The 14,154-nt window shown below is 51.0% G+C and overlaps 1 protein-coding gene across 1 annotated transcript in view; it reads left to right on the top strand.

Moving 5' to 3' along the window:
- celsr3 (cadherin, EGF LAG seven-pass G-type receptor 3) overlaps nt 1-14,154 on the top strand; it is a 151,601-nt gene that overhangs the window by 50,869 nt on the left and 86,578 nt on the right. The window contains exons 7-9 of the mRNA XM_060932172.1: nt 1-135; nt 2,410-2,573; nt 2,711-2,836. The exon at nt 1-135 is cut by the window's left edge and continues 23 nt beyond it. Of these exons, the coding sequence (XP_060788155.1) occupies nt 1-135; nt 2,410-2,573; nt 2,711-2,836 (425 nt within the window). The remainder of the gene's footprint in view (nt 136-2,409; nt 2,574-2,710; nt 2,837-14,154) is intronic.

The following is a 14,154-nucleotide window of genomic DNA, read 5'->3' as shown; positions in this document are numbered from 1 at the left end:
GGTGCAGGGTCCTTCAGATGAGAAAGTTGCTGTGGTGAGTGTAGATGACTGTGATACCGCTATCTCACTGAGGTTTGGGCTTCAGCTGGGAAACTACAGCTGTGCAGCACAAGGCAAACAGAGCAGCAGTAAGAAGTGAGTACACACACACTTTCAACACATATTGAAAATCTGGGATATACAGTGCTCAGCATAAATGAGTACACCCCCTTTGAAAAGTAACATTTTAAACAATATCTCAATGAACACAAACAATTTCCAAAATGTTGACAAGACAAAGTTTAATATAACATCTGTTTAACTTATAATGTGAAAGTAAGGTTAATAATATAAACTTAGATTACACATTTTTCAGTTTTACTCAAATTAGGGTGGTGCAAAAATGAGTACACGCCACAACAAAAACTACTACATCTAGTGCTTTGTATGGCCTCCATGATTTTTAATGACAGCACCAAGTCTTCTAGGCATGGAATGAACAAGTTGGCGACATTTTGCAACATCAATCTTTTTCCATTCTTCAACAATGACCTCTTTTAGTGACTGGATGCTGGATGGAGACTGATGCTCAACTTGTCTCTTCAGAATTCCCCATAGGTGTTCGATTGGGTTCAGATCAGGAGACATACTTGGCCACTGAATCACTTTCACCCTGTTCTTCTTCAGAAATCCAACAGTGGCCTTAGATGTGTGTTTAGTCATGTTGGAAAAGTACACGATGACCAAGGGCATGTAGTGATGGTAGCATCTTCTCTTGTGAATTCATGATGACATCAATGAAATGCAGCTCCCCGACACCAGCAGCACTCATGCAGCCCCACATAAGGACACTGCCACCACCATGTTTCACTGTAGGCACCATGCATTTTTCTTTGTATTCCTCACCTTTGTAACGCCATACAGTTTTGAAGCCATCAGTTCCAAAAACATTTATCTTGGTTTCATCACTCCAGAGTATAGAGTCCCAGTAGTCTTCATCTTTGTCAGCATGGGCCCTGGCAAACTCTAGGCGGGCTTTTTTGTGCCTGGGCTTTAGGAGAGGCTTCTTTCGTGGACGGCATCCGTGCATGCCATTCCTCTGCAGTGTACAGTACGCCGTATTGTGTCACAGGAAATAGTCACCCCAGTTTGGCTTTCTACTTCTTTAGATAACTGCAGTGAACTTGCATGCCGATTTTCTTCAGCCCTTCTCATCGGAAGACGCTCCTGTCGAGGTGTTAACTTCCGTGGATGACTTGGACATCTCTGTGAGATGGTTGCAGTTCCATCTTTCTTAAATTTTTGTACCTGTACCACTTTTGCTGCAGTATTCTGACTGATAAGTAAAGCTTTGCTGATCTTCTTGTAGCCTTCACCTTTGTGGTGTAAAGAAATTATTTTCTTTGGGGAATTCTGAAGAGACAAGTTGAGCGTCACTCTCCATCCAGCATCCAGTCACTAAAAGAGGCCATTGTTGAAGAATGGAAAAAGATTGATGTTGCAAAATGTCGCCAACTTGTTCATTCCATGCCTAGAAGACTTGGTGCTGTCATTAAAAATCATGGAGGCCATACAAAGCACTAGATGTAGTAGTTTTTGTTGTGGCGTGTACTCATTTTTGCATCACCCTAATTTGAGTAAAACTGAAAAATGTGTAATCTAAGTTATATTATTAACCTTACTTTCACGTTATAAGTTAAACAGATGTTATATTAAACTTTGTCTTGTCAACATTTTGGAAATTGTTTGTGTTCATTGAGATATTGTTTAAAATGTTACTTTTCAAAGGGGGTGCACTGATTTATGCTGAGCACTGTATTTTTGTGACAAAGTTTTAGAATTGTAAAAAAAAAAAATTAAAACAAAGAAGTTCAAAACTCTGCCCTATTTCTAGGCCACGATTTAAATGTAAGTAAATTTGTGATATTGAGCTTGGTGACCTCTCTGTACAAAAGGTCAGATTTTCTTTTCTCTTTCGCTGAAGCACATGTTTCACTCTGATGGATTTGATCTAACACGGATCATCATGGTTTTACACCAATAACAAATTGCAAACACACACACTAAAGGACAAATACGAATAAATTCTGAAATTCCCGTAAATATTTTGACGATTCTATTTTTCACTCAAATGACAGTATTGCTGATAATTTGTCATGTAAACTTTGTATTAACTTAGAATAGAATGTTAAAGCATCGAAGCATTTTCACTCGTGGCCTCAGACTTTTGGACACTGTACCGTACATACAATAATTCATTCATATACACACACATGAAAACAAACACACACTTGAATATGTAATGTATAAAGTCATAACCTCACTGATATCTTGTGCATGTGCAAACCGTCTTCTCTCTCCTCCTCTCTGTCTGTCTGTCTGTCTGTCTGTCTGTCTGTCTCTCTCTCTGTCTCTCTCTCTCTCTCTCAGATCTTTGGATCTGACTGGGCCGTTGTTTCTGGGTGGAGTCCCAAATGTTCCAGATAATTTTCCTTTCGGAACGAGAGAATTTACTGGCTGTATGAAGGATCTTCACATTGACAACAGACCTGTGGATATGGCAGGATATGTTGCTAATAACGGCACTCTGCCAGGTGTGTGCGTGTGTGTGTATATCTGTCTGTCTATTTAGCTACCAATAGCTACCAAGTCACATATAAATGTCTGATGTCATCAGTACTCTAACTGATGTACGTTATGATGATGTCATTTTGATATCTGCTCCTGATAGGCTGCAGTGCCAAGATGCCATTCTGTAAGTCAAACCCGTGCCAGAATGGCGGTATGTGCAGAGTGAGCTGGGAGACTTTCTCCTGTGACTGCCCACTAGGCTTCGGAGGCAAAGACTGCAGCCATGGTAAGGAGCGGATGGTTCCTGTAGTGTTGAAAGGTTTGTAGCTGCTGCTATTAACGATATTCCTCTGAAGCCAATTGGTGCTGCCATGACAATGACAAACTTCAGATTGCTGGTTTTCTGTTTCCGGTTTCTGGTTTCGGTTACAACTCATCCGTCCGTCCATCCATCCATCCATCCATCCATCCATCCATCCATCCATCCATCCATCCATCCATCATCTGTAGCCGCTTATCCTGTTCTACATGATCACAGGCAAGCTGGAGCCTATCCCAGCTGACTATGGGCAAGAGGCAGGGTACACCCTGGACAAGTCGCCAGGTTATGGTTACAACTCATGAGTGTGGCAAACATAACGAAACAAAACTGACCTTAAAATATGTATCTACTGATGAATGTTGTCTAAATGAGCTCAGGTTTAACTTGTGCTGTTGCTGGTTGTCACAACAGTTCAAGGAAGCTGAAAAGACCATCAATGACTTTGACACAAATATCCTCACCCTGTGCTCTACACCTTGCATACCATATTGACAAAGGAGGAAAGGAAGCTAGCCTTGCTTGCAGCTTTGAGATTCAAATACCCACTGAAGAGAGTGTATGTTTGCTCTTTTGACGTCATTGATAAGAAGCCCACACCCCAATCCAGAGCTCTATCAGGATTACTACTGGCTTCCACCAAAGAAGACCTCATTAGCACAGATGCCGTAGGTGCTAAAGAAGGCAACTGGACTTGCTTGAAATCCTTGAAGACGTTTTGCCTCTCATCTGAAAGCCTTCTTCAGTTCTGTCTGACTAGTGGGGAGTTCCAGGTATTTATCCTCTAGTGGACCAAAAGAAGAAGATGGAAGAAGAAGAAACCTTTATTTGTCACATGGACACTTCAAGCACAGTGAGAGCAGCCCTAAGGAGAGTTGTTGGGGTTACATGGGTTGTTGACCCTTGCAGTCATCCTGTAGGTTGTTAGGGTCAGACCTAGTAACACTCTGAGGCAGAAATTGGTCCACCCTAAGGATAGAATACCCAGACACAAACAGGACAACGTAGTGTACGCAATTCAATGCAGTGAAGAATGCACAGACCTGCACATTGGAGAAACGAAACAACCGCTTCACAAGCGCATGGCTCAACACAGGAGAGCCAGTTCCTCAGGCCAGGACTCTGCAGTCTATCTTCATCTCAATAACAAAGGACACTCGTTTCAGGACTGCGATGTACACAGTTTAGCTGGAGAAGACCAGTGGTTTGAAAGAGGAGTAAAAGAAGCCATCGTCATCAATCTGGAATGACCATCACTGAACAGAGGAGGTGGTCTGAGACACCACTTATCAGCCACCTACAATGCAGGCTTTTGCACACTTCTCTGTTAGGGTTTTGCTGGGATTCGAACCTGGTTCGTTGGTGTGATAATCCAGCAAACCCCCACTAGGCCACCAGGGGGATGACTCAAATGCAGAGGCGTGAGGCGGAAGTAGAAAAAGAATCAAAAGGTTTATTTTAACTATATACACTATATACAGGGCAAAACAAAAGACAAAAAAAAAACCCAAAGAGTATAATCCAAAAGAAAAGCAAAGTGCAAAAATACAAAAGCTAAGAAGATCAAAAAACACAGTACAAAGGAAACTGGAGATAAACATAACAGCACAAAGACTCCGTGACAAGAGGACTGAACTCAGGGGTATAAATAGACAAACTAATTAAGGACACAGGTGAAGATAATTAGGCAATTAACACAAACTCAAAACACAGGAACAGTGGCGGCCTCTAGAGGCCAAAATGAACACGACATGAAAAGGAAATAACAGCGGCCTCTAGAGGCCAAAACAGTCCTAGTCCTAACAGGACCCCCCCCCTAGGAGCGTCTCCTGACGTTCCCAGGGCGATCCGGATGGGCCGAATGGAAGTCCCGACATAGTTCTTTATCAAGGACATCCCGAGCAGGAACCCAGCAGCGCTCCTCAGGACCATAGCCCTCCCAGTCCACCAGATATTGCAACCCGCCGCGGACCCGGCGGGAGTCAAGCAGGCGATTCACAGTGAACACAGTCTGCCCCTGGAAGATGCGGGGGGGTGGGGGGTTCCTAGGGGCAGGGGCATACGTAGACGTCAGTACGGGCCGTAACAGGGAAACATGGAAAGTGGGGTTGATCCTCAGAGTCCGGGGCAACTGGAGCCGGTAGGAGACAGGGTTCACCCTGCGCACCACCTTGAAGGGGCCAATGTAGCGAGGAGCAAGCTTGCGGTTCTCCACCCGCAGTGGAAGGTCCTTAGTGGACAGCCAAACACGCTGCCCAGGGCGGAAAGCATGTGCAGGTCTTCTATGGCGGTTGGCCTGAGTCTGGTTGGTTCTGGAGGTCTGTATGAGGGTCTTCCTGACCTTGCTCCAGGTCTTGCGACACCGTCTCACATATTGGTTGACCGAGGGCACCCCCGCGTCCTCCTCCTGGTCCGGGAACAGAGGTGGCTGGAACCCGAATTGGCACTGGAATGGCGACAGCTTGGTGGCCGATGACTGCAGGGTGTTGTGGGCGTACTCCGCCCATGGCAGCCAGGTGCTCCACGATGTCGGGTTATCCATAGCCAGGCCTCGCAGGGTGGTTTCCAGGTCCTGGTTGAGCCTCTCCGTCTGACCATTGGACTGTGGGTGAAACCCAGAGGAGAGGCTGGCAGTGGCTCCGATGACCTTGCAGAACCCGTGCCACACTCGGGAGGAGAACTGGGGCCCTCGGTCTGAGACGATGTCCTGTGGAAGACCAAAGACTCGGAAGACATGATTAAACAAAAGTTTCGCAGTTTCAAGAGCAGAGGGGAGTTTGCACAGTGGTATGAAGCGGCAGGCCTTGGAGAATCTGTCAACTAAGACCAAAATGACCGTGTTACCTTGTGACTCAGGGAGACCCGTGATAAAGTCGACTGCCACGTGGGACCAGGGACGCCGGGGAATGGTCAGAGGATGCAGGAGACCCTGGGGACGCTGTCGTGGGTTCTTGGTTCTGGTGCAAACCTCACAGGACAGGACAAATGACCTTACTTCCTTCTCCATGTTAGGCCACCAGAAGCGTCTTTTCAGGAAGTCCAGGGTCCTCCGAGCTCCCGGGTGGGCGGTGAGAGGGGAAGAGTGACCCCACTGGAGAACCTTGGCCCGGGCTTGATGTGGGACGTACAAGAGGCCTGGTGGCCCCGTCCCAGGACCGGGGTCCTGGCGTTGGGCTCGTCGGACAGCCTCCTCAATACCCCAGCGGACAGGGGCCACAATCCGGGACACAGGGATAATAGGCCCGACTTCATTCTCCCTGTTAGTGGCAGAGAACAGTCTGGACAGTGCGTCAGGTTTGGTGTTCTTGGAGCCGGGGCGGTATGAGAGGGTGAAGTCAAACCGACTGAAAAACAGGGCCCACCTAGCCTGTCGAGGGTTCAGTCTCTTGGCTTGCTGGAGGTACTCCAGGTTCTTGTGGTCAGTCCAAACCAGGAATGGATGTTGTGCTCCCTCCAGCCAGTGCCTCCACTCCTCAAGGGCCAGTTTGACCGCTAGCAGTTCTCGATCCCCCACATCGTACCGGGACTCAGCAGGACTCAGGCGGTGGGAGAAGTAAGCGCAGGGGTGCAGCTTTCCTTCCGAACGTTGAGAGAGCACCGCGCCGACACCACTGTCCGAGGCGTCCACCTCCACGATGAATGGTTGGGAGGTGTCCGGGAGAACCAGAATGGGTGCCGTGCAGAAGCGGTCCTTGAGGTCTTTGAACGCCTTTTCTGCCTGAGGAGACCAGCCATAAGATCCACCTGTCCCTTTGGTGAGGTCTGACATGGGTGCTGCCACAGAACTGAAGTTCCTGATGAACTTGCGGTAGAAGTTAGCGAATCCTAAGAACCGCTGAACCTCCTTAACGGACTTGGGAGTAGGCCAATCCCGGACGGCCAGGGTCTTGGCAGGGTCCATTTGGAGTTGGCCTGTCCGTACAATAAATCCCAGAAAGGAGACCTCGGGAACATGAAATTCGCATTTCTGGGCCTTGGCGAACAGATTGTTCTGTAGCAGCCTCTGGAGAACCTGGCGGACATGGTGGCGGTGCTCCTGCACGGTCTTGGAAAAGATAAGGATGTCGTCGAGGTAGACAAAAACGTATAGGTTAATCATGTCCCTTAAGACGTCGTTGATTAGGGCCTGAAAAACAGCTGGTGCGTTGGTGAGTCCGAAGGGCATCACCTGGTATTCGTAGTGCCCAGACGGGGTGTTAAAGGCAGTCTTCCACTCGTCTCCCTGTCGGATACGGATGAGGTGGTATGCGTTCCGTAGGTCCAACTTGGTGAAGACGGTGGCGCCTTGGAGCAGGTCGAAAGCTGTGGACATCAGCGGAAGGGGATATCGGTTGCGCACAGTGATCTTATTCAGGCCCCTGTAATCAATACATGGTCGGAGCCCCCCATCCTTCTTGCCGACAAAGAAGAAGCCGGCTCCAGCAGGTGAAGTGGAGGGTCGAATAAACCCAGAGACCAGGGCATCTTTGAGGTATTCCTCCATGGCCTTGCGTTCTGGCTGAGAGAGTGAAAACAGTCTGCCACGAGGAGGGGTAGTCCCAGGGAGCAAGTCGATGGCACAGTCGTAGGCCCGGTGCGGAGGAAGAACGGCGGCCCTGCTCTTGCTGAATACCTCCTTGAGATCCCAGTACTCTGTGGGAACTTGAGATAACTCGGTGAGATCAGGGGGCTCGGCAGGAGACACAGGAGAGCTAGAGAGCAAACAAGAGGCATGGCATGCAGGGCCCCATTCCACAACCTGGCTTGTTACCCAGTCTATGCGAGGGTTGTGGCGAGTAAGCCAAGGAAGGCCTAGAATAACTGGGAACTCAGGTGAAGGAATCAGGTGCAGGGATATTTCTTCCTTGTGACCTTGAGACTGGAGGAAGACTGGAGAAGTAACTTGAGTGACTCTTCCATCACCTAACGCTTGGCCATCGAGGGCAGACACAGACAGTGGGACTTCAAGAGGTGCAGTAGGTATATTGATGCTTTGGGCGAAGTGAATATCCATAAAGTTCCCAGCCGCCCCTGAGTCTATCAAAGCTTGACAAGAGTGGACAGACTCACCCCAGGAGATGGAGACCGGGATGTAGATTCCTTGGCCAGGGAGTCCGGGAGAGAGGGTAGGCCCCGTCACAACCCTCCCTCGGCTGGACGGGGCGGTCCTTTTCCCAAGAGTTCGGGACATGATGCTCGGAAGTGACCAGGCTTGCCACAGTAGATGCAGCACTTGTCCCTCCTTCTGCGCTCCCTCTCAGATGCGGAGAGGCGAGTACGACCCACTTGCATGGGTTCTGGACAGTCACTGAAGGAGGTAGACGGTCTCCAGGTAGAGGTAGGGAGGCTGGGGGGGCTCAAGGCTTGGTGGCGTTCTCTCATCCTGTTGTCCAGACGAATAGCATGTGAGATGAGGGTTTCGAGGTCACTTGGGCATCCAATAGAGGCCAGACCGTCCTTGATGGGGTCAGACAGACCATGGTGGAAGGCTGACACCAGGGCAGTCTCGTTCCATCCACTTACTGCTGCGAGTGTTCGGAACGAGATGGCGTAATCTGCGACGCTTCCTCCTTGCCGGATGGACATGAGCTTTCGGGCTGCGTCGGTACTGATGTCTGCCTGATCGAAGACCCGAAGCATCTCTTCAGAAAACAGCTGGAAATCAAAGCACTCAGGTCCCTGTCTTTGCCAGATAGCAGTAGCCCAGGCTCGCGCCTTACCAGCTAATAAGGTGATCACAAAGGCAATCTTGCGGCGATCCGTAGTGTAGGTGGTAGGCTGAAGCTCAAAGGTGAGTTGACACTGGGTAAGGAACTCTCGGCACTCACTGTGCTTGCCGTCATACCTCTGTGGTGCAGGAAGGCTGGGTTCGCGAGGTGAAGAAGGCAGCATTGCAGGAGGCACTGGAGCAGGAGTGGGAGCTGGATCAGGAGCAGGAACTGGATCAGGAGATGCAGGCAGAGATGTCAGCTGTGCCAGGGTTTTCCCAATTTGCTGAAGCAGTTCCTCGTGGCGAGCGAGGGCCTCACGTTGGCTGGTGAGCGTACGTCCATGAGCGTCCATGGTCGCTCCGAAGCGTGTCAAAGCTGCCATAATTCCCTGAAGGTTGGCCGGGTAGACAGTTGAAGCAGCCTCTGCTGAGTCGGTCATGACGGAGTCTTTCTGTTAGGGTTTTGCTGGGATTCGAACCTGGTTCGTTGGTATGATAATCCAGCAAACCCCCACTAGGCCACCAGGGGGATGACTCAAATGCAGAGGCGTGAGGCGGAAGTAGAAAAAGAATCAAAAGGTTTATTTTAACTATATACACTATATACAGGGCAAAACAAAAGACAAAAAAAAAAACCAAAGAGTATAATCCAAAAGAAAAGCAAAGTGCAAAAATACAAAAGCTAAGAAGATCAAAAAACACAGTACAAAGGAAACTGGAGATAAACATAACAGCACAAAGACTCCGTGACAAGAGGACTGAACTCAGGGGTATAAATAGACAAACTAATTAAGGACACAGGTGAAGATAATTAGGCAATTAACACAAACTCAAAACACAGGAACAGTGGCGGCCTCTAGAGGCCAAAATGAACACGACATGAAAAGGAAATAACAGCGGCCTCTAGAGGCCAAAACAGTCCTAGTCCTAACAGGACCCCCCCCCTAGGAGCGTCTCCTGACGTTCCCAGGGCGATCCGGATGGGCCGAATGGAAGTCCCGACATAGTTCTTTATCAAGGACATCCCGAGCAGGAACCCAGCAGCGCTCCTCAGGACCATAGCCCTCCCAGTCCACCAGATATTGCAACCCGCCGCGGACCCGGCGGGAGTCAAGCAGGCGATTCACAGTGAACACAGTCTGCCCCTGGAAGATGCGGGGGGGTGGGGGGTTCCTAGGGGCAGGGGCATACGTAGACGTCAGTACGGGCCGTAACAGGGAAACATGGAAAGTGGGGTTGATCCTCAGAGTCCGGGGCAACTGGAGCCGGTAGGAGACAGGGTTCACCCTGCGCACCACCTTGAAGGGGCCAATGTAGCGAGGAGCAAGCTTGCGGTTCTCCACCCGCAGTGGAAGGTCCTTAGTGGACAGCCAAACACGCTGCCCAGGGCGGAAAGCATGTGCAGGTCTTCTATGGCGGTTGGCCTGAGTCTGGTTGGTTCTGGAGGTCTGTATGAGGGTCTTCCTGACCTTGCTCCAGGTCTTGCGACACCGTCTCACATATTGGTTGACCGAGGGCACCCCCGCGTCCTCCTCCTGGTCCGGGAACAGAGGTGGCTGGAACCCGAATTGGCACTGGAATGGCGACAGCTTGGTGGCCGATGACTGCAGGGTGTTGTGGGCGTACTCCGCCCATGGCAGCCAGGTGCTCCACGATGTCGGGTTATCCATAGCCAGGCCTCGCAGGGTGGTTTCCAGGTCCTGGTTGAGCCTCTCCGTCTGACCATTGGACTGTGGGTGAAACCCAGAGGAGAGGCTGGCAGTGGCTCCGATGACCTTGCAGAACCCGTGCCACACTCGGGAGGAGAACTGGGGCCCTCGGTCTGAGACGATGTCCTGTGGAAGACCAAAGACTCGGAAGACATGATTAAACAAAAGTTTCGCAGTTTCAAGAGCAGAGGGGAGTTTGCACAGTGGTATGAAGCGGCAGGCCTTGGAGAATCTGTCAACTAAGACCAAAATGACCGTGTTACCTTGTGACTCAGGGAGACCCGTGATAAAGTCGACTGCCACGTGGGACCAGGGACGCCGGGGAATGGTCAGAGGATGCAGGAGACCCTGGGGACGCTGTCGTGGGTTCTTGGTTCTGGTGCAAACCTCACAGGACAGGACAAATGACCTTACTTCCTTCTCCATGTTAGGCCACCAGAAGCGTCTTTTCAGGAAGTCCAGGGTCCTCCGAGCTCCCGGGTGGGCGGTGAGAGGGGAAGAGTGACCCCACTGGAGAACCTTGGCCCGGGCTTGATGTGGGACGTACAAGAGGCCTGGTGGCCCCGTCCCAGGACCGGGGTCCTGGCGTTGGGCTCGTCGGACAGCCTCCTCAATACCCCAGCGGACAGGGGCCACAATCCGGGACACAGGGATAATAGGCCCGACTTCATTCTCCCTGTTAGTGGCAGAGAACAGTCTGGACAGTGCGTCAGGTTTGGTGTTCTTGGAGCCGGGGCGGTATGAGAGGGTGAAGTCAAACCGACTGAAAAACAGGGCCCACCTAGCCTGTCGAGGGTTCAGTCTCTTGGCTTGCTGGAGGTACTCCAGGTTCTTGTGGTCAGTCCAAACCAGGAATGGATGTTGTGCTCCCTCCAGCCAGTGCCTCCACTCCTCAAGGGCCAGTTTGACCGCTAGCAGTTCTCGATCCCCCACATCGTACCGGGACTCAGCAGGACTCAGGCGGTGGGAGAAGTAAGCGCAGGGGTGCAGCTTTCCTTCCGAACGTTGAGAGAGCACCGCGCCGACACCACTGTCCGAGGCGTCCACCTCCACGATGAATGGTTGGGAGGTGTCCGGGAGAACCAGAATGGGTGCCGTGCAGAAGCGGTCCTTGAGGTCTTTGAACGCCTTTTCTGCCTGAGGAGACCAGCCATAAGATCCACCTGTCCCTTTGGTGAGGTCTGACATGGGTGCTGCCACAGAACTGAAGTTCCTGATGAACTTGCGGTAGAAGTTAGCGAATCCTAAGAACCGCTGAACCTCCTTAACGGACTTGGGAGTAGGCCAATCCCGGACGGCCAGGGTCTTGGCAGGGTCCATTTGGAGTTGGCCTGTCCGTACAATAAATCCCAGAAAGGAGACCTCGGGAACATGAAATTCGCATTTCTGGGCCTTGGCGAACAGATTGTTCTGTAGCAGCCTCTGGAGAACCTGGCGGACATGGTGGCGGTGCTCCTGCACGGTCTTGGAAAAGATAAGGATGTCGTCGAGGTAGACAAAAACGTATAGGTTAATCATGTCCCTTAAGACGTCGTTGATTAGGGCCTGAAAAACAGCTGGTGCGTTGGTGAGTCCGAAGGGCATCACCTGGTATTCGTAGTGCCCAGACGGGGTGTTAAAGGCAGTCTTCCACTCGTCTCCCTGTCGGATACGGATGAGGTGGTATGCGTTCCGTAGGTCCAACTTGGTGAAGACGGTGGCGCCTTGGAGCAGGTCGAAAGCTGTGGACATCAGCGGAAGGGGATATCGGTTGCGCACAGTGATCTTATTCAGGCCCCTGTAATCAATACATGGTCGGAGCCCCCCATCCTTCTTGCCGACAAAGAAGAAGCCGGCTCCAGCAGGTGAAGTGGAGGGTCGAATAAACCCAGAGACCAGGGCATCTTTGAGGTATTCCTCCATGGCCTTGCGTTCTGGCTGAGAGAGTGAAAACAGTCTGCCACGAGGAGGGGTAGTCCCAGGGAGCAAGTCGATGGCACAGTCGTAGGCCCGGTGCGGAGGAAGAACGGCGGCCCTGCTCTTGCTGAATACCTCCTTGAGATCCCAGTACTCTGTGGGAACTTGAGATAACTCGGTGAGATCAGGGGGCTCGGCAGGAGACACAGGAGAGCTAGAGAGCAAACAAGAGGCATGGCATGCAGGGCCCCATTCCACAACCTGGCTTGTTACCCAGTCTATGCGAGGGTTGTGGCGAGTAAGCCAAGGAAGGCCTAGAATAACTGGGAACTCAGGTGAAGGAATCAGGTGCAGGGATATTTCTTCCTTGTGACCTTGAGACTGGAGGAAGACTGGAGAAGTAACTTGAGTGACTCTTCCATCACCTAACGCTTGGCCATCGAGGGCAGACACAGACAGTGGGACTTCAAGAGGTGCAGTAGGTATATTGATGCTTTGGGCGAAGTGAATATCCATAAAGTTCCCAGCCGCCCCTGAGTCTATCAAAGCTTGACAAGAGTGGACAGACTCACCCCAGGAGATGGAGACCGGGATGTAGATTCCTTGGCCAGGGAGTCCGGGAGAGAGGGTAGGCCCCGTCACAACCCTCCCTCGGCTGGACGGGGCGGTCCTTTTCCCAAGAGTTCGGGACATGATGCTCGGAAGTGACCAGGCTTGCCACAGTAGATGCAGCACTTGTCCCTCCTTCTGCGCTCCCTCTCAGATGCGGAGAGGCGAGTACGACCCACTTGCATGGGTTCTGGACAGTCACTGAAGGAGGTAGACGGTCTCCAGGTAGAGGTAGGGAGGCTGGGGGGGCTCAAGGCTTGGTGGCGTTCTCTCATCCTGTTGTCCAGACGAATAGCATGTGAGATGAGGGTTTCGAGGTCACTTGGGCATCCAATAGAGGCCAGACCGTCCTTGATGGGGTCAGACAGACCATGGTGGAAGGCTGACACCAGGGCAGTCTCGTTCCATCCACTTACTGCTGCGAGTGTTCGGAACGAGATGGCGTAATCTGCGACGCTTCCTCCTTGCCGGATGGACATGAGCTTTCGGGCTGCGTCGGTACTGATGTCTGCCTGATCGAAGACCCGAAGCATCTCTTCAGAAAACAGCTGGAAATCAAAGCACTCAGGTCCCTGTCTTTGCCAGATAGCAGTAGCCCAGGCTCGCGCCTTACCAGCTAATAAGGTGATCACAAAGGCAATCTTGCGGCGATCCGTAGTGTAGGTGGTAGGCTGAAGCTCAAAGGTGAGTTGACACTGGGTAAGGAACTCTCGGCACTCACTGTGCTTGCCGTCATACCTCTGTGGTGCAGGAAGGCTGGGTTCGCGAGGTGAAGAAGGCAGCATTGCAGGAGGCACTGGAGCAGGAGTGGGAGCTGGATCAGGAGCAGGAACTGGATCAGGAGATGCAGGCAGAGATGTCAGCTGTGCCAGGGTTTTCCCAATTTGCTGAAGCAGTTCCTCGTGGCGAGCGAGGGCCTCACGTTGGCTGGTGAGCGTACGTCCATGAGCGTCCATGGTCGCTCCGAAGCGTGTCAAAGCTGCCATAATTCCCTGAAGGTTGGCCGGGTAGACAGTTGAAGCAGCCTCTGCTGAGTCGGTCATGACGGAGTCTTTCTGTTAGGGTTTTGCTGGGATTCGAACCTGGTTCGTTGGTATGATAATCCAGCAAACCCCCACTAGGCCACCAGGGGGATGACTCAAATGCAGAGGCGTGAGGCGGAAGTAGAAAAAGAATCAAAAGGTTTATTTTAACTATATACACTATATACAGGGCAAAACAAAAGACAAAAAAAAAAACCAAAGAGTATAATCCAAAAGAAAAGCAAAGTGCAAAAATACAAAAGCTAAGAAGATCAAAAAACACAGTACAAAGGAAACTGGAGATAAACATAACAGCACAAAGACTCCGTGACAAGAGGACTGAACTCAGGGGTATAAATA

The sequence above is a fragment of the Neoarius graeffei genome, chromosome 10, assembly GCF_027579695.1.
Source record: "Neoarius graeffei isolate fNeoGra1 chromosome 10, fNeoGra1.pri, whole genome shotgun sequence".
Lineage (NCBI taxonomy): Eukaryota > Metazoa > Chordata > Actinopteri > Siluriformes > Ariidae > Neoarius > Neoarius graeffei.
Note: the sequence above shows the minus strand (reverse complement) of the source record. Positions and strands in the feature narration are given on the sequence as shown.